This window comes from Perca flavescens, chromosome 13 (genome assembly GCF_004354835.1).
Source record: "Perca flavescens isolate YP-PL-M2 chromosome 13, PFLA_1.0, whole genome shotgun sequence".
NCBI classification, from domain to species: domain Eukaryota; kingdom Metazoa; phylum Chordata; class Actinopteri; order Perciformes; family Percidae; genus Perca; species Perca flavescens.
In genome coordinates, this window is record NC_041343.1 from 8741797 (window position 1) to 8766577 (window position 24781).

The window sequence follows — 24781 nt, forward strand, 5'->3', positions numbered from 1 at the left end:
CCTTTTCACGTGAAGTTGATTGATAAGATTTTGTCCCAGGGTCCCCCATCTGACAGGATTTTTGCTTTTACATGTGTTATTACAGAAAGTGTATAAAACCCATGATCAAAATAGTCATCCATTCAGAAATCAGAACCAAAGTAAGTTACAATTACGATGAATTTGCCTACATAAACAAACATATTTAACATTAACATGAAATAAACAATAATTACAGAAACAAATATATACAAAATAGCTGTTTATCATCAGAAAAAGGCAGCTGAATGGATTGAGTGCAGTGGATTCTGTCAAATAATTTATTCCCCTTTTGCTGGGGACTCCCTGGAACTTCCTCAAGGACCCCTGAGAGTCCCTGGAACCCACTTTGAAAACCACTGCTCTAGTAGACAGAAGCTGCATTTACTTTTTATGATAGAGGGAGAGGTCTTATAATACAGTCATGGGAGAGATAGACATAAAACAGGTAACCTTCTTTATCAAGCCACAGGGGGCGCTGTAGGATAGGTTGTGACCATGTGACCGATTGTGGTTGTGACATCATCACCGTGCTGTAACTTTAAGAAAAATATAACATTTTCTTTATTATATTACATTATACTACTTGTTCAAATAGCTGTGTTCGTATTTAAAATTCTCTAAAGACAGCCACAACATTTGTTTTATTAGTTTCTTTTTCAAAGTAGTATTTCCGGTGTAAAGGTCATATTGCGATAGGTCAGGGTGTCCTTCCACACGTGTTTGCTGTAAGCTTCCAGAAGAAGCAGTAACGGGTAGTTAGCCGGGTTGTTGGGTTTTGTCGAACTAATTTATTTGTCGTTACGCGCCTTAATATTTTCATACAGTCATGCTAAAGTCAGTTGTCCGTGCGGTGGGAGCCGCTGTTCGCCTTTCTTCAGCCACCACGTCCACAGCCAGAGCTCTGCCACTCAGCTGCCCGACACTGCGCTCTCCAAGTTCGGCAACAACTCGGCCCTTCACCCGGTCTCTCTGGATGCTGAATAACAACGGAGCCTCGTCAGGATACAGGCCAAAACTGTTCAGTTCAAAAATGTTGAATCCCTCGGTATCGTGTGGATGTGGAGGACTGCACACAGAAGGTAACCGACATAAGAACGTTATAGCTTGCTTCGTATATCAGGCAATATTAACCTAGCGTTTGCTACAACGCGTAGCTAGCTGTGTGTAACGTTAGAGAAGACCTTACGCCAAAATGTCAATCATTTAACCGTGAGTTTTTAATTTCTAAAGATACTTAGCTAATCCCTTGAACGCAACACTTTAGCCTGTCAGAAACGCTTTTACGAAACACACTTACGTGTGCATCCTCTCTCTGTAAGCAGTTAATTTAGCATTCACCTTGAAAGAGATAGCTATGTGCAGCTGTCACCCCTGGAACAATAGTAACGTTAACACGATAACTGTCAAAATAGGAAAATTAAAAACTCGAAGAAGTCTTATGTGGCCTGTGTGAAATGGCACGAGTATTCAGGTTGAGGTTAAAAGGTCATTCGCTGGAAGATGAATGAGAAGTGACGTGAAGCATGTTGGACATCCATCTTTCTATTAACAATTGTATTCTATAACGTTAGTGTTTGAAACCTCCTCATACATGTCGCTGCTTGTGATCGTTTATAATAATTGTGGTGTATTGGTACTTCTGCACGTTACTGGACTGCTTTACAGGTTTACACTTGAATACGGTTTCTATAAGAAGAGAACATAACGAGACATACGATATAATAAACTAATGTAACACAAGATACAAATGATGTATTCTCTATTTATTTAGGGTAAGGCATTGAATCGTAAGACTCTCAGAACTAAACTCAGCAAAAGAAGAAACGTCCCTTTTTCATGGCACTGTATTTTAAAGTTACTTTTGTAAAAATCAAAACAACTTTTAGAGATCTTCATTGTAAAGGGTTTAAACAATGTTTGTTTTATAGCATAAAATATGGGACGTAGAAATAAGCGCTGAAAATGTGTAGAAGAAAAATTTTACAATTTAAAACGTTGGAAAAAGCAAAAACAAACTGAAAAAAGGTGTCAAAAACGTTTTTTTTCAAGGTTGATGGGAAGACAACACGAGGGTTAAGGGCACCATTAAAAGAAAATTAGGAAAGTAAAGAGACCTTTCTACTGACTGAAAAACGCCAAAAGAAAGACGCCCAGGTGTCCCTGCTAATCAGCGTGAACGTACCTTAGGCATGGTGCATGACGACAGCAGATGTGGCCAGGGCAATACATTGCAATGTCCCTACTGTGAGACGCCTAAGACAGCGCTACAGGGAGACAGGAAGCACAGCTGATTGTCCTCGCAGTGGCAGACCACGTGTAACAACACCTGCATAGGATCTAGAGGTGTGAATCTTCACGATTTATCATGTCTTCGATTCGATATCACAATGCGTCAAATACATTTTTCTATTCAAGCCGTGTAGTGATATTTAATTCATAGCTTTTCAAGCTTCAAAAACAAATCATTCTGCAGTGCTCTAATACTAAATAAATTGGATACATACACTACAGCACTGAGCACATGGCACTTCCTGAATGTGCAAAACATAACAACAAATGTTAGACCTACATTAAATTGTAAACAGAAATAATAGATTATGGCCAGGCCGATTATCGATGCAGCATTGTCCATGTCCCCGATTCGATGCATCGATTATTTGATTAATTTCAACACCTCTCATAGGATCGGTACATCCCAATATCACACCTGCGGGACAGGTACAGGATGGCAAGAACAACCAAAAAAAATGGCCAGTCTGGTGCAGTATTTTTATTCAGGGACACATTATTCCATTTCTGTTAGTCACGTGTGTGAAAATGGTTCTGTTTATGTCTTAGTTGTTAAATCTTTTAATGTTAAGTTTTCTTAAAATATAAAAGCCGTTGAACACTTTCAACAGGACGTTTTTTTTTTTTTTTTTTTTTTTTTTTTGCGGAGTACATATCAAATGATTCACATTAAACACTTTATTTACAATGAAGTCATAAAATATATAGCCTACTTATTGCATATTAATTGGCGCACACAACCTCCTATACAGCCAGCAAAACAAGACAGCAGACAAAAACTACAAAACTAAAGCGCCAATATACCATTACACACGCTGTCCAATCAAATTGATGGGGCTGCTGTGCTTGAACCATGTCAACTGCGAACATTCTTAACAAATTGCAATTACAGTCCAATTATTTAACATGTATCAAACAGTGATAATTATCAGCCTGTGCATATCCTTTTAAACAGCTGGATTTTCTTTATGCAGTACAGTTGTCAAAGGGAAATAAGTGCTCTTGAGATTAACTTGTCAAGCCAAGGGCAGCAGTGAATCCTTGTTGCAGGCATGCCAGCTGGAGAGTGAGAGGGAAGGTTGCCTTGAAAGCTTTCTGCAAGCCGTTAGAAACCAGTTAGCCGGGCTAAAGCCAAGCTAATGGGACTTGCACTGCAGTTGATGCAGGATAAGAACGATTTAATTTTACCACCGCGCACATTTTGTCATAATTGCATAACCTTGTTCTACCTTTACAACAGGTGACAAAGCATTTGGCGATTTCCTGTCTGATGAAATCAAAGAGGAGAGGAAGATCCAGAAAAGCAAAGTCCTTCCTAAGATGTCTGGAGGATGGGAACTGGAGATGACCGGCACCGAGGCCAAACTCACGAGGAACGTTGCTGGAGAAAAGTAAGGCTGGCGCTCTTGGTGATTAGCCAGTCCCTGTTGACGCATGGACACACTAATGAGCTCTTGTTCAATTCACTTTTATTTATAGTGTCAAATCACAACAGGAGTTATCTCATGACACTTTACAGATAGAGTAGGTCTATACCAAACTCTATAATTTACCAAGACTCAACAATTCCCCCACGAGCAAGCATTTGGTGCAACAGTGGCGAGGCAAACTTCCTTTTTACAGGCAGAAACCTCGGACAGGCCCTGGCTCTTGGTGGGCGGCCATCTGCCGCTGCCGGTTGGGACACAGAGACACTGATACAGATGTTCTGTCCTCCTTTTTTTTTTTTACAGAATCACGGTCACATTCAATGTCAATAACAGCATTCCTCCTAACTTTGAGGAAGAGGCAGAACAGGGACAGCAGAAGTCAGCGGAAGAAGAGGTGAGTTCCAACAAAACCTGTTTGTGGTTTAAAAGATGTCTGTGAAATGTAAGCATGTCATGACTGCATTGCCCTGGATAATTGTCTAAAACAAAATGACCTGAAATTAAAATATAAACATTGTAATGATTTATAACTTGGTTTCTCTTTACAGGCAGACATTGTGTCAACACCCAACTTTGTTGTTGAAGTAACAAAACAGGGTGCAAAACATTCCTTGGTGTTTGACTGCCATTTTCCTGAAGACGAGGTAAGCACAGACTGCGTTCATTCACACCGACGTTAACCTATCGGACGTAAAATATTGACGGCAGCAGCGTGTCTCTGACCTTGCACTCTGACAGTTTGAGTTTAATAGAAAAGCTGGATTTGCATTTTATAGATGAGTCATGGGGAAGGAGAAGAGGAAAGCGACATCTTTGCCATTCGTGAGGTCAGTTTCCAACCTGAGGGAGACTTGGAGTGGAAAGAGACCAGCTATACACTCAACACAGACTCTCTGGACTGGGTAAGATTTGAGACAGTGTACAGTACATATAACTTTATTTATATAGCACTTTTTTTTTTTAAACGCACAGACACAAAGTGCTTAACATACAGGATAATAATACACTTACAGTAAACGGAATAATAACTTAAAGGGGAACTTCTATATTGTTCAAACTGGACCATATCTTTCCGTGTTTTAGTGTCTAAGTGAATAATGGGGACAACACTTTTTCATAAGTGAATACACCGATGCTAATGTTGACGAAAAACAGGAATACAAAAATCATCTTTTGGAAATTGATCTTAATGTCTTTAATTAAAAAAAAAAGAGGGAAAATCCATCCTTTTTAAGGACACCAATTTTCTTTGTGAATGAATAATGTATCGTAAATAAATAAATGTTCTTCCTTAAAATACAGGGGGCATAAGTAAGTACACCCCTATGTTAAATTCCCATAGAGGCAGGCAGATTTTTATTTTTAGAGGCCAGTTATTTCATAGATCCAGGATACTATGCACTTTGATAAAGTTTCCTTCGCCTTTTAGAATTAAAAAAGCCCCCCCACATCATTACATGCCCTTCACCATACCTAGAGATTTGCATGGTTTTACTTCAGTTAGCCTAATAGCTGGTTTGATTTGCATTGAGAGATGATCTTATGGAAAGTACCCCATGCCAATCTCTAGGTATGGTGAAGGGTATGTGATGATGTGGGGCTGTTTTAATTCCAAAAGCCAAGGGAACTTTATCAGGATAGCTTGGGATTTAGCATGGGTGTATTCACTTACGCTTAGCACTGTAGTTAAATGGTTTCGCCCATTTAGTCCAGTTATGAATGACATGGATCAAAGGTTTGTGGCTGCGTTTTAGTTGTTAAAATAGTGTAATAATGTGATATACGATTGGGAGTGTTTATTTAGAAAATTGGATGCTCTTGCCTTTCCACTTCCTGGCCGGCCTGTGCAATGCCCCGCGGCTTCGTCAAAAATAGACCCAGCACGTTATTTGAGCGGAGCAGAGCGGAGAGCAGCGTCTGGGACGCTTTTCGGCACGCGCTGCGTCTCGCCTGATGGAATCGCAAGCATGGTCTTGAGTGGCCGCATTTGCTTCTGGTGCCTGTGGCGCCGCCAGAATGCAGCACAGACGCACATAGTAGAATTTAGGGTTAAGTGTCTGACAACATTATGGAGAGGACCCTACAGAGAAACTAGATTTTCACTTGATCCAGTCTGTTTGTAATCGTGTCTGAATCAAGTCTCGCTCACGGATAAGCAAGAGGTGACTCTGTTTCCGCAGGACAACGGAATGAGAGTTGGGAAGAGGAGTGCCAGGAAGAGTTTGTGTTCAGAAAGCGTAGCTGAGTGTTCTCTAAAACATTTTCACTGACATGGCTGAATATTTAGATGATTTTGTGGCTGCAGGGCTCTCACTCAATACTGGACCAATTTCAAAAAAATTTTGTCACTGTGAAAAACATGGGCAAATATGGTCGAGGTTGAAAAGTTCTCAAGTTCCGGTTGAACACTAATGATTACAGTTAATGAAGCTGATGATAGCTGCGTTTTAATATGGGTCATTTTAACTGATTTGCTGATTGCTGTCGTTTCTTAGGCTCTGTATGACCACCTGATGGACTTCCTGGCTGACCGAGGGATTGACAACACCTTTGCCGATGAACTGACTGAGCTGAGCACCGCCGTCGAGCATCAAGAGTACATCAAGTTCCTGGAAGACCTCCAAGGTTTCATCAAATGTAACTAATGTTAGATTTAAGCTAAATTTCACTTTTCTGCTATACCCATCCTGGCAAAGTTGGAGGTATGGCATTAACGATAAGATGAAAGCGCTGATCGATTGATTGATGCCTTTGGCACTCTAAAGAGATTGATGAGTACTTGCTTAAGTGTCTGTGACATTGAGCCATGTTGCCAGCAAATGTCTTCTTTATTAAAATGTGACTTTATTTTTCTGTAACTTAAATTATATAGTTTAAATCAAATAATGAAGGTCATGACTGTGCAGAAACCATCAACATAAGAATTGTCTCTTAATTGTAGAGTTCCCGTTTTAACTGCAGCGGTATGATATGATCCAGTCAGTATTTGTGAATGTCCAGCTATCCTAAAGCCGATAAATGGGCACCTTGTCAAGATGTGAACTCGAAACAAAAAATTCCACAAAATGTTAACAGTTTACACAATCAGTCCTCACTTCAACACGTGACAGTTTCTTTGTTTTAAAGCTGGAGTCTTACTTCTAGCTGGCTTAGCAAGGGAGTTGATGTTGACACCTAGTGATTGGACTCTGACAGACTATAATATGTTAAGTCTATATTTGAATGGCATACATGTGGATGTCTACAGAGGGAATGAAAGATCAGTGTTCAATAAAACTGTTTCATATTATATCATATTTTATGTATTTCTTTATGCCAAGAATATCAGTCAGTTACATCAGTTGTTACTTCTGATGCAGATTCTAGCAAATTGAACATGTAGCTGGACTTGAATGGCATTCTTTTGACTCAAAGTACTGCTAAACAACACTCTTTCTGCTCACAAGTTCCATTTCCACTTTCTCACGGCCTACTGCATTGAACGTAATCAACGGTGGTGTCATTACGTCAACCAGCATAGCGCAAGCGTAGGGTTCAGTTCGGTGGGAAAAAAATTGTAAGGTTTGGCCGAAACTGAACCCCTTCAAAAAGCCCAATATTCAGCCAAATCCTGGAATCTGTGCAGCCCTAGTCAAAAGAAAAGGATAAGTTCCGCACCACTGAATTAGTTCTCATCTCCAGACTCAATCAAATATAGTAGCATGCAAACCAGCATTGTGTATATAATTTATCACAAAAGTAATGCAGTGTCTTCCAAATTAAGATCCTCTTCATATTAAGTATTTTTATTTTATTTATTTATTTTTTTCCCCTACGAATTTCCCTCTGTGTGTCCCCAAGCCCAGACAGTGATTCTTTGTTGAGCTGCAGTCGGGGGATAGTAGCATTTTGTAATAAATATTTTGAAAGATACTTTAATTTATTTACCAAGTCATGCCGCTGAAGCCTCACATTCAGTTTAGATATTGGAATATATATTTTTACACAGAGCGGGGACTGTGGGTTTTGTCACTAGTAAGCACATTAAGAGAGGAATTCTTAATGGCCAGTATTAACGGGAACATATTTCCCGCCAGGCAAGCAAAACCTGTTTCAATGTCCACATGGGCACCTGACTGTTGTTTTTACATGTGTTAACCATAGACTGTATTAACCTATCCTTCAAGCACAGTATTAATGTAGTCAGTTACTTTGCACATTTGGCTACTTGACATGTAAATGCTATCCTAGCCTACTATGTATATTTACTTGAATATTCTATAAGAATTTTTGTTATACTTGAAAATATTACATAGTAGCCTAAGTATGAAGTCATTTTTTTGAAGATTTCATAGACCTTAATAGTAAAGATATTTCCTCTAAGGATTGGTCTATTAATAATTACCGTCTCCAGTGATTGGTGGAACGAAGGACTTTACCACCATAGGAAGTTGACCCAATGATAGTATGCTGTTACACAACAGTCCACGCATATTGTCCAGAGCTGTGCAGTGGAAGGAGACAGTTGTCTCTCAGCTGACAGATGAGGGACCTCGGTGCTGTTAGCAAGCGGCACTTCTTTCAGGAGGTATTGGAATATCTGAAGAAGAGGAGGGGTCAGCTGAGGAGAAAGTTCACCGTTTTGGCGGACACTCGACACTGAATCTAAACGCACCATGGCGGGCAAAGGGAGAGTTTGTTCCGCCGGACAGAGCCAGCTCCAGGACTCCTCAGACTCTGACTCGGAGGTTAGGGTGGCAAGTACCGGGCCGTTCGCCGGCTTCTTCCCCTGCACCCAGGTCATCCACAGCGGACACTTCATGGTGTCGTCCCCCCACAGCGACTCGGCGCCGCGCGGGAGGAACAGCGGTGGGTCCACGAGATATGACTTCGACACGGTGAACAGGACGTGGTGCCAGACGTACCGGTACGGACCGCAAAGCTCCGGGAGCCTGAGCATCGACCCCACTCTGACCCGCCTGTTTGACTGCATGTCCCTGGCCTACAGGTGGGTCCCTATTGTCTAACGCTAGTCAGGGACAGGAGGATAAACCCACCTCGGAGCAGTTCATCTTTTAAATATGCATATGTCCTCTCTGTAATTAGCCTAGTAAAACCACCTTTATATTTCCACGTTCATCCCTTTCATTTCAGATAGCATTTTCATGTGCAGGAAGACATCTGCTTGAGCTCTCGTGCATCGTGAGAAAGTGGGAATCTCAGAAGCCAGTCATTTTCCTATTATTAAAGAGTTAAATTAGTTAAGTACAAGTCAATAGTAAATATTGAACCTGCAGGCTATAATTTACATTTCTTTCCCTCTCCAGTGATCTCCCTCTGTAGTTCATAATTTACATGTTTTTAGGAGCCACCCATTGTGTACACCAAGAGCTCCACATAAAAATATCAGTGTTTCAACAGGTTGTGCTCTTTTTAAAACTGTTAGTTAGGGGTTGGGTTGTAATGTGAGTGTAGGAAGAGGGATTTTGCTGTCTCTTGTGCAACCGCTTGGAAAATCTTCACTGAAAACTGGACTTTGATTCTAGTTGGCAGCGTTGGGAAGGTTGCAGTGTAACTGAGGGGAAAGGAAAGAATAACCTGTCATGATGCCCCTGGCTGTAATTTACACCATGCGTATTATTAGGTTAAGTGTTCATTATTATAATTCATTACACACAGACCTTGTCAATTGAGAGTTATAACATCCAAATGGGTATTTTAGTGTTTTCCACTGATATTGTCAAAGAACAAGAATGTGTTTATTTATTTTTTAAATTTATTTTTTTTCTTCTGATTTAAAAGAAGTGTGCTTTATAACTTTAGCGCTGTTTTAACAATGTGTTGTTAAGAGCTGCCATCAACCTTTGGCCTAAAAAAGATGTTTTTCCTGATTCTGTGCCAATTTGGTATTATTTGTTTTTTATAGTTTGATGATACTTGCACAATAAACCCTAAGCCAGGCGTGGTTACCAGTACAGTACAACAGACCACAGTACTTACATTTCTGTGTAGGGGTTTCACATTAAGGACATAAAGAACATGAAGAACTCTGTACTGTGTTTTTATTTAAAGCTATATTTCAACTCTGTTTGAGGCTGCTATTTAAAGCCATATTGTAAGTCTTATTCAGGCTGCTCTAAAAACCAAACCTCCATATTAGCCAGACTGATTTCACCCCAGGGTGATAGTATACACATCCCTTAATGTCCCTGAGCATTTTCGGAGCATTCTGATGAAGGATTTTAAAAATAATGGCTTAAATGTCAACTTAAAGCAATATTTCAACTCTGTTTGAGGCTGCTATTTAAAGCCATATTGTAAATCTTATTCAGGCTGCTCCAAAAAACAAACCTCCATATTAGCCAGACTGATTTCACCCCAGGGTTATAGTATACACATTCCTTAATGTCACTGAGCATTTTCGGAGCATTCTGATGAAGGATTTTTAAAAATAAAGGCTTGAATGTCAACTTAAAGCAATATTTCAACTCTGTTTGAGGCTGCTATTTAAAGCCATATTGTAAGTCTTATTCAGGCTGCTCTAAAAACCAAACCTCCATATTAGCCAGACTGATTTCACCCCAGGGTGATAGTATACACATCCCTTAATGTCCCTGTGCATTTTCGGAGCATTCTGATGAAGGATTTTAAAAATAAAGGCTTGAATGTCAACTTAAAGCTATATTTCAACTCTGTTTGAGGCTGCTATTTAAAGCCATATTGTAAGTCTTATTCAGGCTGCTCTAAAACCAAACCTCCATATTAGCCAGACTGATTTCACCCCAGGGTGATAGTATACACATCCCTTGATGTCCCTGTGCATTTTCGGAACATTCTGATGAAGGATTTTTAAAAATAAAGGCTTGAATGTCAACTTAAAGCTATATTTCAACTCTGTTTGAGGCTGCTATTTAAAGCCATATTGTAAGTCTTATTCAGGCTGCTCTAAAAACCAAACCTCCATATTAGCCAGACTGATTTCACCCCAGGGTGATAGTATACACATCCCTTGATGTCCCTGTGCATTTTCGGAGCATTCTGATGAAGGATTTTAAAAATAAAGGCTTGAATGTCAACTTAAAGCTATATTTCAACTCTGTTTGAGGCTGCTATTTAAAGCCATATTGTAAGTCTTATTCAGGCTGCTCTAAAAACCAAACCTCCATATTAGCCAGACTGATTTCACCCCAGGGTGATAGTATACACATCCCTTAATGTCCCTGTGCATTTTCGGAGCATTCTGATGAAGGATTTTTAAAAATAAAGGCTTATATGTCAACTTAAAGCTATATTTCAACTTTGTTTGAGGCTGCTATTAAACCATATTGTCAGTGTTATTCAGGCTGCTCTAAAAATCAAACCTCCATATTAGCCAGACTGATTTCACCCCAGGGTGATAGTATACACATCCCTTAATGTCCCTGTGCATTTTCGGAGCATTCTGATGAAGGAAAGTAAAAATAAAGGCTTAAATGTCAACTTAAAGCTATATTTCAACTCTGTTTGAGGCTGCTATTTAAAGCCATATTGTAAGTCTTATTCAGGCTGCTCTAAAAACCAAACCTCCATATTAGCCAGACTGATTTCACCCCAGGGTGATAGTATACACATCCCTTAATGTCCCTGTGCATTTTCGGAGCATTCTGATGAAGGATTTTAAAAATAAAGGCTTAAATGTCAACTTAAGTGTCGCATGGAAAGTATATACAGTACTATGTGTAGCAAGGAGACCACGTTAGTGCAAAGTACTGCCCTGCTGCACAGTATTTATCATTAACCAGACTGGTGCTAATTGGTTCTTCTCCTAATAAGTGTTTCCCGTAATTTGCGGTCTGTGCTGTTGTGGAGTGTGTGACATGCAGTGTTTTTCACTCCCATTAAAAGCATGTTGAAAATGATTCCCCACGCTTCTTAGCAACGCCCTGAGCACCTGACATTAGGAGGCCCTCTCTCAGCACTCGGCAGGCTGCAGACACTGAGAAACGCGCAAACAGCCCGACAGCGTGCTGGGGAGTAAGCTGATTGGGTACCATTAGTCAAAATCGGGACAGATTTCCAACAGGGGTGAGGCGGCGGGGCTACTGAACATTTTCCGCCGTTCCATCTTCCATCTAAAGAGTATCTAGTTGAGCTGCAAAGATGAATCTGTTAGTTGTCAACTATTAAATTAATTGTTAACTATTTTGATAATTGATTAGTTGCTTTGAGTCATTTTGCTGAAAAAAAAAAAAACCTTAAAATTCTCTTATTCCAACTTCTGAAATGTCAATATTTTTTTTTTTTTTTTTTCAATCCTCTGTGACAGTAAACTGAATATCTTTTAGTTGTGGACAAAACAAGACATTTGAGGACGTCATGTTGGGCTTTGGGGAACACTGATCAACATTTTTCACCATTTTCTGACATTTTATAGACCACACAACTAATCCATTATTCAAGAAATAAATCTACAGATTAATCGAGCATGTAAATGTAGTCATTAGTTGCATCCCTGATCTTCACTTCACTTCCCGTTGTTTTTATTCCACTCATGGAAACAGACACATTTTATAATTGAACCATAAATGATTTGCTATATTACATTATTACTGAAGGATATTGATATTACCCTTGAAATCATTATCCCAGAAATATGGAAGTTTGACACCACATACTGAAATACGCATTTGCTTTAAAGGTGCTTGTGCATACTGATATTTCAAATTAAATGACCTTCTGTGTGCCTCATTTTTCTGAACTAAAAACAAGCTAATCATAGTAATCGCGATATCGCGTTGCGCAATATTATATTGGAAGTGTCGCAATAAGTATGCAATATTTAGTTTATTTTGTGGAGTGCTGCGTCCCGTCCGTTGGCTGTGTGGCTTAGTTGTGTTTGATTTAGAGCCCGCTTGAAACGCTATAATGATCCTGTTTCATTGGCCAGTTACCGTGCCACTTACACATGTTAGTGCACATCAGCACCTACATGACAAACCCAATGGAGCGTACTACATGTCCGGTGCGTGACAAGCCCTATGGAGCGTACCACATGTCCACTACGTGACAAACACTATGGAGCGTACCACATGTCCACTACGTGACAAACACTATGGAGCGTACCACATGCCCACTACATGACAAACACTATGGAGCGTACCACATGTCCACTACATGACAAACACTATGGAGCGTACCACATGTCCACTACGTGACAAACACTATGGAGCGTACCACATGTGCATAACATGACAAACCCAATGGAGCGTACCACATGTCCAGTACATGACAAACACTATGGAGCGTACCACATGTGCACAACATGACAAACCCTATGGAGCGTACCACATGTCCACTATGTGACAAACCCTATGGAGCATACCACATGTGCACTACATGACAAACCCTATGGAGCGTACCACATGTCCACTATGTGACAAACACTATGGAGTGTACCACATGTGCACTATGTGGCAAACCCAATGGAGCGAACCACGGGTCCACTACGTGACAAACCTTATGGAGTGTACCATTGGTGTGCATATTTCGACAGAGTGACAGTGTAAGTGAAGAAATAGATAGACAACAAAATGGAATGAATCAGAGAAGCGAAAGAAAAGTTGTGTCCTGTTCTCTATTTATTTTATACTGTCCAACCAGTAAACCATGTCCTGTTCTGTAGACATGGTCCTTATTTATTTATTTATTCATGTTGGACCAGTCCAATATGACCGTCAGTTGAAATAAACCTTGTGTTGTATTTGTTATGAATCTGTTTTGATGCATTTTCCCATAACTTTTGTAATTTTACACGTTTAAAAATATCGAAATGAATATCAATAGCGCAATATTCATAATCGATATCGCAATTATCACCTTTTGTCAATATCGTGCAACCCTACTGTCTGTCCCTCTTTTCATTAGGTCATTGAACATATTTTTTTAGATTGATTGTGTGTTTTGTTTGCAGTGGTAAGATAGTCTCTCCCAAGTGGAAGTCTTTTAAGGGTCTGCGGTTGCTGTGGAGGGATAAGATCCGTCTGAACAATGCGATCTGGAGAGCTTGGTTCATCCAGTGTGAGTCCACCACTCTTCACCTCCTCTCTCTCTGCTGCCTAGACAATCTTTAATAACACCTCTCCACCGTTAATGAAGATGCATTAGTCTTGAATGCAACAGAAATTAAGACACATCCAAGGCGAAGAACAACTAAGTGACTAAACATAAATGAGGAGTTAAACATGAACACATCATAGTAAATAATATATATATATACTTTTTATTTTCATGACTATTTACATTGTAGATTCTCATTGAAGGCATCAAAACTATGAATGAACACATATGGAATTATGTACTTAACAAAAAAGTGTGAAATAACTGAAAACATGTCTTATATTTTAGATTCTTCAAAGTAGCCACCCTTTGCTTTTTTATTAATAAGCGAAAAACTTCCACTAATTAACCCTGACAAAGCACACCTGTGAAGTGAAAACCATTTCAGGTGACTACCTCATGAAGCTCATTGAGAGAACACCAAGGGTTTGCGGAGTTATCAAAAAAGCAAAGGGTGGCTACTTTGAATAATCTAAAATATAAGACACGTTTTCAGTTATTTCACACTTTTTTGTTAAGTACATAATTCCATATGTGTTCATTCATAGATTTGATGCCTTCAGTGAGAATCTACAATGTAAATAGTCATGAAAATAAAGAAACACATTGAATGAGAAGGTGTGTCCAAACTTTTGGCCTGTACTTATATATTCATATTCTGTTCAAACAGTTAGCTACCTGTTGACGTTGTTGCTCTGTATCTGCTGTGTTTAGATGTGGAGAAGAGGAAGAACCCAGTGTGTGGCTTTGTCACACCGCTGGAGGGCTCGGAGGCCGATGCACATCGAAAGCCTGAAGTGAGTGATTAGGTTTACAGGGGAATGCATTTATTTATTTTTTTAATCAAATCGAGCTGTTGAAGCATAAGCTGGCTTCTTTTTTCATTAACACACAGCACCGGGTACCAAATTCGGTACTTTTTAGGCACCGACCAAATTGCCTCCTTAGCATCGAGTATCGAAAAATGCCTCGTCGTTCAAAATTGAATTTCAGTACCTAAGGAGCAAATTTCGTGATCGTCAGTGAGCCAATAAGCATGCATCGTGCTTCTACCAAGATCTGATCATGTTTTTGATTGGCTGTCACACGATACACGTCGTAGAGACTCACATCGTAGGAGCTGAAAAATGAATAAAAAGATTTGTGCCGTAACGTTGTAATTTCTTTTCTTTTTTTTTAAAATGGATTTAATAAAATTGGTATCGAAAAAAGTATTGTTCAGGAACCGGTATGGAAGTCAACGTATTGCTATCGGTAATGGTATTGAACATTTTTTAACGATACCCAGCCCTATTGACACATTTTTTCATAAACCGTTAATAAAACATTCATGTTTTGTACACTGATGAGGTTGGGCATGCAAGTCTTATACTTGGTGTTTCTGCATCATGTCAACAGGCTATTGTCTTAGAGGGCAGCTACTGGAAGCGAAGGATCGAGGTGGTGATCAAGGAGTATCACAAGTGGAGGATTTACTACAAGAAGAGGGTGAGCACTCATTCTTTACAGAACATATATTTCATCTGTTGTATATTTTTTGCCGTTTTAGCGGTGTGGCTCTGCGGGTGGCGATGTTGGTCTAGATTGAAATATCTCAACAAATTGGCCTACATTTTATAGAGACATTCACGGTCCCCAGAGGATAAATCCCACTTTAGAGACTCCCTGACCTTTTTCAGCTAGATCCACATGCATCCATTTTTTTGTGGGTTGAGTTTATTTGAGGACACAGCTTAGACATGAAAGGGGAGAGAGAGGAGGAACGACACGCAGCAAAGGGCCGCAGGTCGGAACCAAACCCGCGGCCGCTGCGGCAAGCCCTGTGCTTCTGTACATGGGGCGCACGCTCTACCAGGTGAGCTACCCAGGCGCCCCAGCAGGTTCATTTTTGTGGTTCAGAGAAGAATCTTGACTTTATTGGATGGATTGCCGCAAACGTTTCTATATATATTCAAAGTCCCTAGGAGATGAATTCTAATGACTAATTCTAATTCTAATGAGAGCCTCTTACTGTATGTTTCTATTAGCACTACCAGCAGGTCAAAGTTTTCACTTATCCTAACAACTATCTCTACACCTGGATTAGATTAACAAATGAAGATACATTTGGTACAGACATTCACGTTCACCTCATGATGAATTGTTTATAATACGTTTTTAAGATGCTAACATGCTAAACTAAGGTTGTACCTGCCACTAGCATGGCTACAAACAAACTACACGCTGTTCTTTTCTTTTGCAGCTTCAGAAAAAGAAGGATGATATTCTATCAATGCTACAAGAGGTATGACAAAGTCCTGCTTTAATATTATTCTGTCTCTTTCTATACATTTTGGAATAACACTAATGTAGACAAACATTTATTTTGAGCCCTGAAAACTGGAGCCAGGCTGCAGTGTGCATGTTGGTGTTGGTGACTTGCTAGCATTGTTGGCTTTTGAATGTAGTTGCAGCTCAACATATGAGCATCAAAGTCCTCCATTTAGCTCTTTGTAGCACGTGGATTTGGCCTACCTTGGTTTGACTAGAAATGAAAAGAGAGGATGATCAAAAAGAAAGAGAAACGTGCAAAGCAACTTGCGTCATTGGCCCGGCATTTGTAGGCAATTGACACAAGTGAAATAGCTACATAATTTAATCCAATGTGACCTACTTCCAGCAGCGCTTTGTAAAAGTTGAGTAGCGGAGGGGCAGCGAGTGTGACGCCACTGTGGCACAGACACACAAAAAGAAGGAAAACAGGGGAAGTAGGAGGATGGCAAAGGGAGGGAGGCCCTTCATTCATGATAGTATTCACATGAGAACGTAACCTGTGCCCACTAGGGCTGGGACGATATGCTTTTGTCCCGAGTCAATTCTGTCACGATAAATGGGTGCCGATTCAATTTGTGTTGCGATTTAAATTTATTGCGATTTGATAATATCGAGTATTGCGATTTTCTTTTTCTTCTTTAACCAAAGCAAAAGTTGAATAACACACTTCTAGAGACAATATATCATGAGACATTTCTAAAAACTGATTATTTCCTCAAAAAAATGCACATCACATGTCAGTCAGTCAGTCAGTCTGACATTTCTTTCATTTGTAAAGAACATAACATGGATTTTCTGCTTTGGCTCTGTTTGGCTGGAAACAGATATGATGTAGTCGCCGTGGGCGGTACCGTATAAACAGAACATATTTAGGTCAATCCTTGGCAAAAAAAAAAATAAATAAATTAGGGGCGACCTCTAGCTCACCCAGTAAGAGTGCGCCTTCGCAGCGGCCCGGGTTCGAACCCGACCTGCGGCCCTTTGCTGCGTGTCATCCCCCATCTCTCTCCCATCTTTCCTGTCTATCCACCGTCACTTTAAAATAAAGGGGGAAAAAGACCCCAAAAAATCATCTAAAAAATAAATAATTAAAAATATTGATTCTGAGGAAAAGAATACATTTTCAAAACGGGCACAAAAGAAACCACGACACATATGATTTTCGTGAACACTAGTGTCTCATCCCACTGTTGCCTCTTCCACCTTTGGTATCTTCATCCTTGTGCTTTCATTCTCTCTCAGATTCACTGTGTCATTGGAAGCCCAGGTATGAACTCAGGTCAGAGGTAGTATCTGACTCTGTTGATGTATTGTGCGGCACTTCAAAGGGCACGTATCGGCACAGAGTTGCCGGGTCAAAGATCACTAAACCAGCTCTTTATGCTCCTGCTTCCCAAAGCCTTATCTTGCCTTTCTCTTAACAGATAACATATAGTGGCTGGGAATAAAAAACAACGCCGTAAAACCCAGGGGTTGTTTTTGTAAAGTTAGTGTTTATTTCCTGTATTTTATAACAGGTTACAGCTCTCAACGCGCCGATATAAAATTGAATCGACCATATGATTTTAGCCTCAGCTCCATTCTCTTCCCAAAATCTTGAACAATCGGATTTGTGTAGGCCATCATATTCCAAGACACAAATGACACGCTATACTGTCAGTGCGTGTGTTAAAACTCAGTCAGTCTGAGGGAAACAAAGTCCTGCCAAGTTACCAAATCAAGTCATAAATGACGGGGGCTTCAACAGGGGGAGTGGACTGTCCAACCTATGAGAAGTCTACTTTGTAGAATATAAACATTGATTTTTAGCCACGCAAGCGGCGTGACCCTCGGACAGACAGACTGAAATATAACAACTATTGGGTGGATGCCACAAATGTTTTTGTTTTTTGTTTTTTTACAGACATTCAAAGTCCCTAGAGGATCAATTCTTATTTTATTTTTTTTAAGATGTTTTTTGGGCCATTTTAGGCCTTTAATTCCACAGGACAGATGAAGACATGAAAGGAGAGAGAGAGAGAGAGAGAGAGAGGGGGAATGACATGCAGCAAAAGGCCGCAGGTCGAACCCGCGTCTGCTGCACCGAGGAGTAAACCTCTATATATGTGTGCCTGCTCTACCAACTGAGCTAACCCGGCCACAGAGGATCAACTCTAATGACTTCAGTGATGCACAGCTTTTTCCTCTAGAGCCATTATCAAGTCCAAATTTCAAGTAGTCAAATTATGACATTCCCTTCAACCTTCGCTCTACTTGTATTAAAGGTCCCATGATATGGTGCTCTTTGGGTGCTTTTATATAGGCCTTAGTGTTTCCCTAATACTGTATCTGAAGTTTCTTTTATATAGGCCTTAGTGGTCCTCTAATACTGTATCTGAAGTCTGTTTTATATAGACCTTAGTGGTCCCCTAATACTATATCTGAAGTCTCTTTTATATAGGCCTTAGTGGTCCTCTAATACTGTATCTGAAGTCTCTTTTATATAGACCTTAGTGGTCCCCTAATACTGTATCTGAAGTCTCTTTTATATAGACCTTAGTGGTCCTCTAATACTGTATCTGAAGTCTCTTTTATATAGACCTTAGTGGTCCCCTAATACTGTATCTGAAGTCTCTTTTATATAGACCTTAGTGGTCCCCTAATACTGTATCTGAAGTATCTTTTATATAGACCTTAGTGGTCCCCTAATACTGTATCTGAAGTCTCTTTTATATAGACCTTAGTGGTTCCCTAATACTGTATCTGAAGTCTCTTTTATATAGACCTTAGTGGTCCCCTAATACTGTATCTGAAGTCTCTTTTATATAGGCCTTAGTGGTCCCCTAATACTGTATCTGAAGTCTCTTTTATATAGACCTTAGTGGTTCCCTAATACTGTATCTGAAGTCTCTTTCCCGAAATTCAGCTTTGGTGTAGAATTACAGCCACTAGAGCCAGTCCCACAATGAGCTTTCCTTAGTATGTGCCATTTCAGTGTCTGTAGCTATTCCGGAGGAGAGAGGGGGGCAAGGTGGAGGCTGGGGGTGTGGCCTTGACCAACTGCCACTTAGCTCGTTTGAAAGCCATGATGTCTCTCTCTCATGGGTGGGCCAAATTCTTTGGGCGGGCAAAGCAGAGAAAGGGGAGGTAACCTTGCTCCTTATGACCTCATAAGAAGAAGATTCCAGATCGGCCCATCTGAGCTTTCATTTTCTCAAAGGCAGAGCAGGATACCCAGGGCTCGGTTTACACCTATCACCATTTCTAGCCACTGGGGGACCATAGGCAGGCTGGGGGAACTCATATTAATGTTAAAAAACCTCATAAAGTGACATTTTCATGCCATGGGACCTTTTAAGTGCTAATTAGCAAATGTAAGCATGCTAACGCTAAGATGGCAAACCTGGTAAATATTACAGTTTAATATAAACATCAGCATGTTAGCATTGTCTCTGTGAGCATATTACAGTAGCATGCCGATGTGAGCATTTACTACAGTCTCGTAGAGTCACTAGTGTAGCCGCAGTGTGTGTCCATGTGAAAAGGAATAGCTTGACTCAAGACAAAAGGACAATGTGTTTGCCATAAAAAAAAAGTAATCTCTGTTTATGTGATTCAGTTTCATCTAATGTAATTTTTGCACATTTTATTTGATCATTTCACTTGAAGATACATGTAATGTAACCTCTTTGCAGGAAAGGCCTCAAAAAGTATAAATAATGTCGATCGGAAGTGACGGATATGCATGTTTTATTTCTTTGGCGAGTCCGAGGCAGCAGCAAGTTGTGTCGGCAGGGGCCCTCAGGTCTTCCTGTTTGCTCACACGTGAGTGTGGCTGCCAGAATTAGGTCAGGGACAAAAGGCTGCTGCTTTTCTGCTGAACGGTGAGACATCAAAGTAAAGAAAGGAGCGAAGCTGACATAATGAGAATCGGTAGGCTAGTGTTTTTGAACAATATGTCAAAACTGCTTTTTCATCATGCACTGTGTACACAGACAGACGGACACACACACACACACACACACACACACACACACGCACTCACACACAAATATACACACACAATCTTACCTCATTTCTACTTGCACACATTTTACACATATTCTTCCTCAAAGATGACAAATCGAGAGGTAAATGAATAAATTACAAGATGGGATGTCGTGTGCTTAGACGTAATCAAAACGTTTCCGGCTCAGTCTGGACTTCCCTATAAATGGGGTGTGAGACTTAGAAGTGGAGGGTAAAGACAAGAAGAGGGTGAAGCATAGCAGCTCAAACAGAGGGATAAGGACCGGTCCTGGAGCTTCATTTTCTGTGAGTGTTCTTCTGGGTTTTAAGCAGAGAATGGGCACTTTTAAAACTTTGGCGTTGCATGTCTAGACACTAGATGTAAGAGTGGAGGACAACCGTTATACCTGTTTGTTTTGTGTGTGTGAGTGGATGTACAGTAAATTGTGTTTTAGTGAGTTGGCATTGTCATATTGTTAAAGTGCAACAAACCAAACTGCATCAATGCATCACTTGCCCTCTGATTAATAGATCCGGAGTTGACTTGTCACTAGAAGTTGTTCCTAAGTTTGGATTTCTGGCTGCTGTGCTCCAGGGTCAGATCTGCCAGGCCAAGCTGGAGAAATGGTCCAATCAGATGTACCAGGAGCCCGAGGCTGCGCCAGTGGAGGTCCACATGTTTGACCTGGACTGCCTTCTGTCCGACATCTCCGACACCCTGTTCACCATGACGCAAAAGCCTTGTCCCTGGGCCGGTGACCGACACGACAGTGAGTAGTCGTTCAGAGGGACTCTGAGCTGGGACTTTGCACTGGTGTCAAACCGGTGTCAAATCATTAGAAGTGTTGAACAAATAAGGATGGACAACTTGTGATCTGTGACGAGATCAAAAAACATGTCTTCCCTTGTATTGTGCATGTATCATTTGGCTCAAAAGAAATTCTCAGGTGTATTTTATTTAGATTTTTCTGATATAACTCATGAGCAGGAGCCCAGAGGAGAGACTTAAGGATAGATCAACTATGTGTGTATTTATATGATATATAATGTAATTAGAGCTGGGCAATATATCGATATTATATCGACATCGATATATGAGACTAGATATCATCTTAAATTTTGGATATCGTAATATATAATCTGTCTTTTCCTGGTTTTAGAGGCTGCATTACAGTAAAGTGATGTAATTTTCTGAAGTTCCAGACTGTTCTAGCTTTTCTATTATTTGCCTTTACCCACTTAGACATTGTAGCCACATTACTGGTGATTATTTATCAAAACTCATTGTGTTAATATTTTGTGAAAGCATCAATAGTCACACTGCACACTACAATATCGCCACAATATCGACATTGAGGTATTTTGTCAAAAATATCGTGATATATGATTTTTGCCATATCGCCCAGCTCTAAATGTAATGTCGCCAGATGTGTCCAATGTTTTAAAGGGCCTGAAAACCTATTTTCTCAATTTGACTCTGTGTGTGTCTATGAGCGATGGTCCTACATGAACGTGACATTTTGGTACAAAGTTTGAACTGTTTTATTAGTTTTTTGTGAAATACTTCCACGCACCAATCAAGATTTAAACAATATTTTACATTTGATTGTTACTTAATTAGCCGTGAGTGAATTTAAAATGAAACTAGACGTTTTGGGAAATAGACTTATTTTCTTTCTTGGCTGATGGGTCAATAAGTCAGTCCAAAGGGACTCGCCCTAAAAATAAAGACAATTCCCTATGATGAAAGAAAGCACACACAATAAGGCAGACACATTAAAATTTCTCTCCCTCATGTTTGATATTATATGCTCTTCTTCCTCAGCGTACACAAGCAATGCAGATATAATCCAGCCAGGCCTGACTCCACTGCAGCCCAACCTGGAGGATTTCATGGATATACCAGGTACTGTCTGTCTGTCTGTCTGTCTGACATTGTGGTACATAAAAATATATTTGCTAGCTGCTATAAGACGTCTGAACTGATCCTTGTATTCTCATATTAGGTCTTTAAATCTGAATTTCAGATTCAATTGCTTAATTCAGGGATTTTTTTTTACAATTTTGTTCTCAAGTGCCACTCCTTTGTTTATGTGCTGCGTCTGCAGTATGTTATTTGTTCCTCAGAGGTTAGAGGGGGGTCAGCGGCTGTGAGAACGGGGAAGTGGAAGGAGGAGGTTTACCATTAGAGGCTCCTGCAAGTAATTCTGATTTATGAATTCAAGCAGCTATAATCAATATTTTCATTAAAACAATGGATCAAATGAATAGGTGCAATGTGAAAGGGGTCGCTCGTAGTGATGAACCCACAGGAAATAATCGCCCAACTCTGCAACTTAAAGGGGTAGTATGGATGTTTTGACATGGGGTTGTATGAGCTACTTCTCCATAGTCAGTGTATTACCTACAGTAGATGGAGGTCGGCACCCCCCCAGTTTGGAGAAGCAGACCAGAGTACCGACATGGAAGCTTAGCAATGTACTGCTGTGGACGGGGGCAGCAGCTAAACATAATTTAGCCTCTTAAAAGTGTGTACACTACATTTAAAATATTTTCAGCGCTGTACCCTGCTGTCAAACAGCCCTGTTTAAGTTTATGCAGGGGGAGCTTGAGCTTTTGTCGATGATCTCATCAAAGCCACCAGACTCCATTGACAAAAAAAATGGCACTTGGCACAAGAGTGTGGATCGTGCCGCATTTTTCTGTCCGAGTCCGGCCTGCGTCCGACAGAGCAGTAACCAAACCCGACCTGAGCCCGACAGACATTAAGATGTTTATGTCCAGGCCCGACACAGTTAAAATCTCTTTTTTTTCACATACTAATGACACATGTACGTTTGTTTGTGTGGAAAGCCCGCTTTTATTAAGCAACTGTAGGAAGGCATTCGGAAATGTCAACAGATGAGGCATCAGTGCACACGGGGCAGCAAGCTGTTTTAAATTTAAAATGTTCAATGCCTTATCGCGCTGATGTGACTGAGCCCGACCCGAACCCAGACATCATTTCTAAATACTGTATCTGTTCGAACCCGGCCCGGCCCGGCCCGTTGGGTACTGTCGGGTATCCATCCTTCAGTTGGTACGGCCCCAGTTTGGAGAAACAGGCATGAGTAAAGGCACGGACACTAAGCAATATACTGCTGTGGAGGGGGGCAGTAGCTAAACGCATTTCAGCCACCTGAAAAACGGCCCACCTAAAAAAAAAAAAAATCAATATCAGTTTAAGTGATACGCTATATTTGGAACATTACATTTTTGTCAGGGGCTGGTGGCTTTGACGAGAGCATAGATAACGGCTTCAGTTCCCCCTGCTTAAACTTTAACAGGGCTGTTTGGCGGCAAGGTAAAGCGATTCAAATGTTCAAACACCTAAAATGATATAGGTTTATTTAGGTGGGTCTTTTTTTAGGAGGCTGACATACGTTTAGCTGCGGCCCCCGTCCACAGCAGTACTTTGCTTTGCTTCTGTGTCTTCTTCTCCAAGCTGGGGGTGTGCCGACCGCCATCTACCGTAGCTTATACACTCACTGTGGATTAGGGTTGCACAGTATTGACAAAATGTGATATTACAATATCGTTTATGAATATTGCGATATCGATATTAATTTAAATATTTTTTAAACCTATGTAAAATTACAAAAGTTACGGGAAAATGCATCAAAATAGATTCATAACAAATACAACACCAGGATTATTTCAACTGACATATTGGACTGGTCCAACATGAATAAATAAATAAATAAGGACCATGTCTACAGAACAGGACATGGTTTATTGGTTGGACAGTATAAAATAAATAAATAAAGAGAACAGGACACAACTTTTCTTTTTCTCCTCTGATTTGTTCCGTTTAGTTGTCTCGATCTCTTCATTTACACTGTCACTCTGTCGAAATATGCACAAACGTGGTACGCTCCATAGTGTTTATCACGTAGTGGACCCATGCGCTGACATGTGCAAGTGGCACGGTGAAACAGGATCATTATAGCATTTCAAGCGGGCTCTAAATCAAACACAACTAAGCCACACAGCCAACGGACGGGACGCAGCGCTCCACAAAATAAACAAAATATTGCATACTTATTGCGTCACTTTCGATATATTGCGATAACGATATTGAGTAGATATATATCCTGCACCCCTCGATACTGTATAATATTGCGCAACGCGATATTGCAATAACGATATTGAGTCGATATATCTTGCACCCCTTCTGTGGATACGTAGCTCATACGACACAAAACATTCAAACTATCCCTTAAACTGTTTTGGTTCACTCTCATTGCTTTCATCAGTGTCGTTTTCGGCCACAGCAGGCAGCTGTTTTCAGTCAACAAACTCACAGACACAGTTACTGTAGGGACTAGCTGGTGAATATAGTAAAGCATTTAGCAGCTAAAGAGCAAGATATGTATTGCTGCGTGTTACTGCCACGTGTAGATCAGTGGAATAGTGGAGGGATATAATAGTTGGTTGGACACGTGTACGACACAAACGAAACGGGGACCCACTCATAGAAAACCAGCTCCATGGCGCTACCAAAGGTTACAGAATTCCACAGGGAACCTTTAAAAGGTGATACCATATCAGTGTTGTATCTAAAGCTTGTTTCCCACTGGCTCCAAGTGGCCCGAAAATCTGTAAGTGCAGCTTTAAGTAAACCTTCA

General features: G+C 40.4%; 2 protein-coding genes across 4 annotated transcripts in view; both read left to right on the top strand.

Moving 5' to 3' along the window:
- The first annotated feature begins 597 nt into the window (after positions 1–597).
- c1qbp (complement component 1, q subcomponent binding protein) lies at positions 598–7031 on the top strand. Its single transcript, XM_028595299.1, has 6 exons — positions 598–1100; positions 3551–3701; positions 4044–4134; positions 4289–4384; positions 4517–4642; positions 6236–7031. Exons 1-6 carry the CDS (start codon positions 848–850, stop codon positions 6383–6385), a joined length of 867 nt encoding a protein of 288 aa, XP_028451100.1. The 5' UTR covers positions 598–847; the 3' UTR covers positions 6386–7031.
- A 1014-nt stretch (positions 7032–8045) lies between these two features.
- Positions 8046–24781, top strand: part of mlxipl (MLX interacting protein like) — a 30520-nt gene continuing 13784 nt past the window's right edge. For 2 of the 3 annotated variants that reach the window (XM_028596375.1, XM_028596376.1), the window contains exons 1-7: positions 8046–8727; positions 13669–13775; positions 14529–14611; positions 15213–15302; positions 16057–16098; positions 20710–20884; positions 21940–22020. In XM_028596375.1, coding sequence (XP_028452176.1) covers positions 8396–8727; positions 13669–13775; positions 14529–14611; positions 15213–15302; positions 16057–16098; positions 20710–20884; positions 21940–22020 — 910 coding nt within the window. In that variant the 5' untranslated portion in view covers positions 8046–8395. The remainder of the gene's footprint in view (positions 8728–13668; positions 13776–14528; positions 14612–15212; positions 15303–16056; positions 16099–20709; positions 20885–21939; positions 22021–24781) is intronic. The other variant, XM_028596377.1, reaches the window with a different exon arrangement.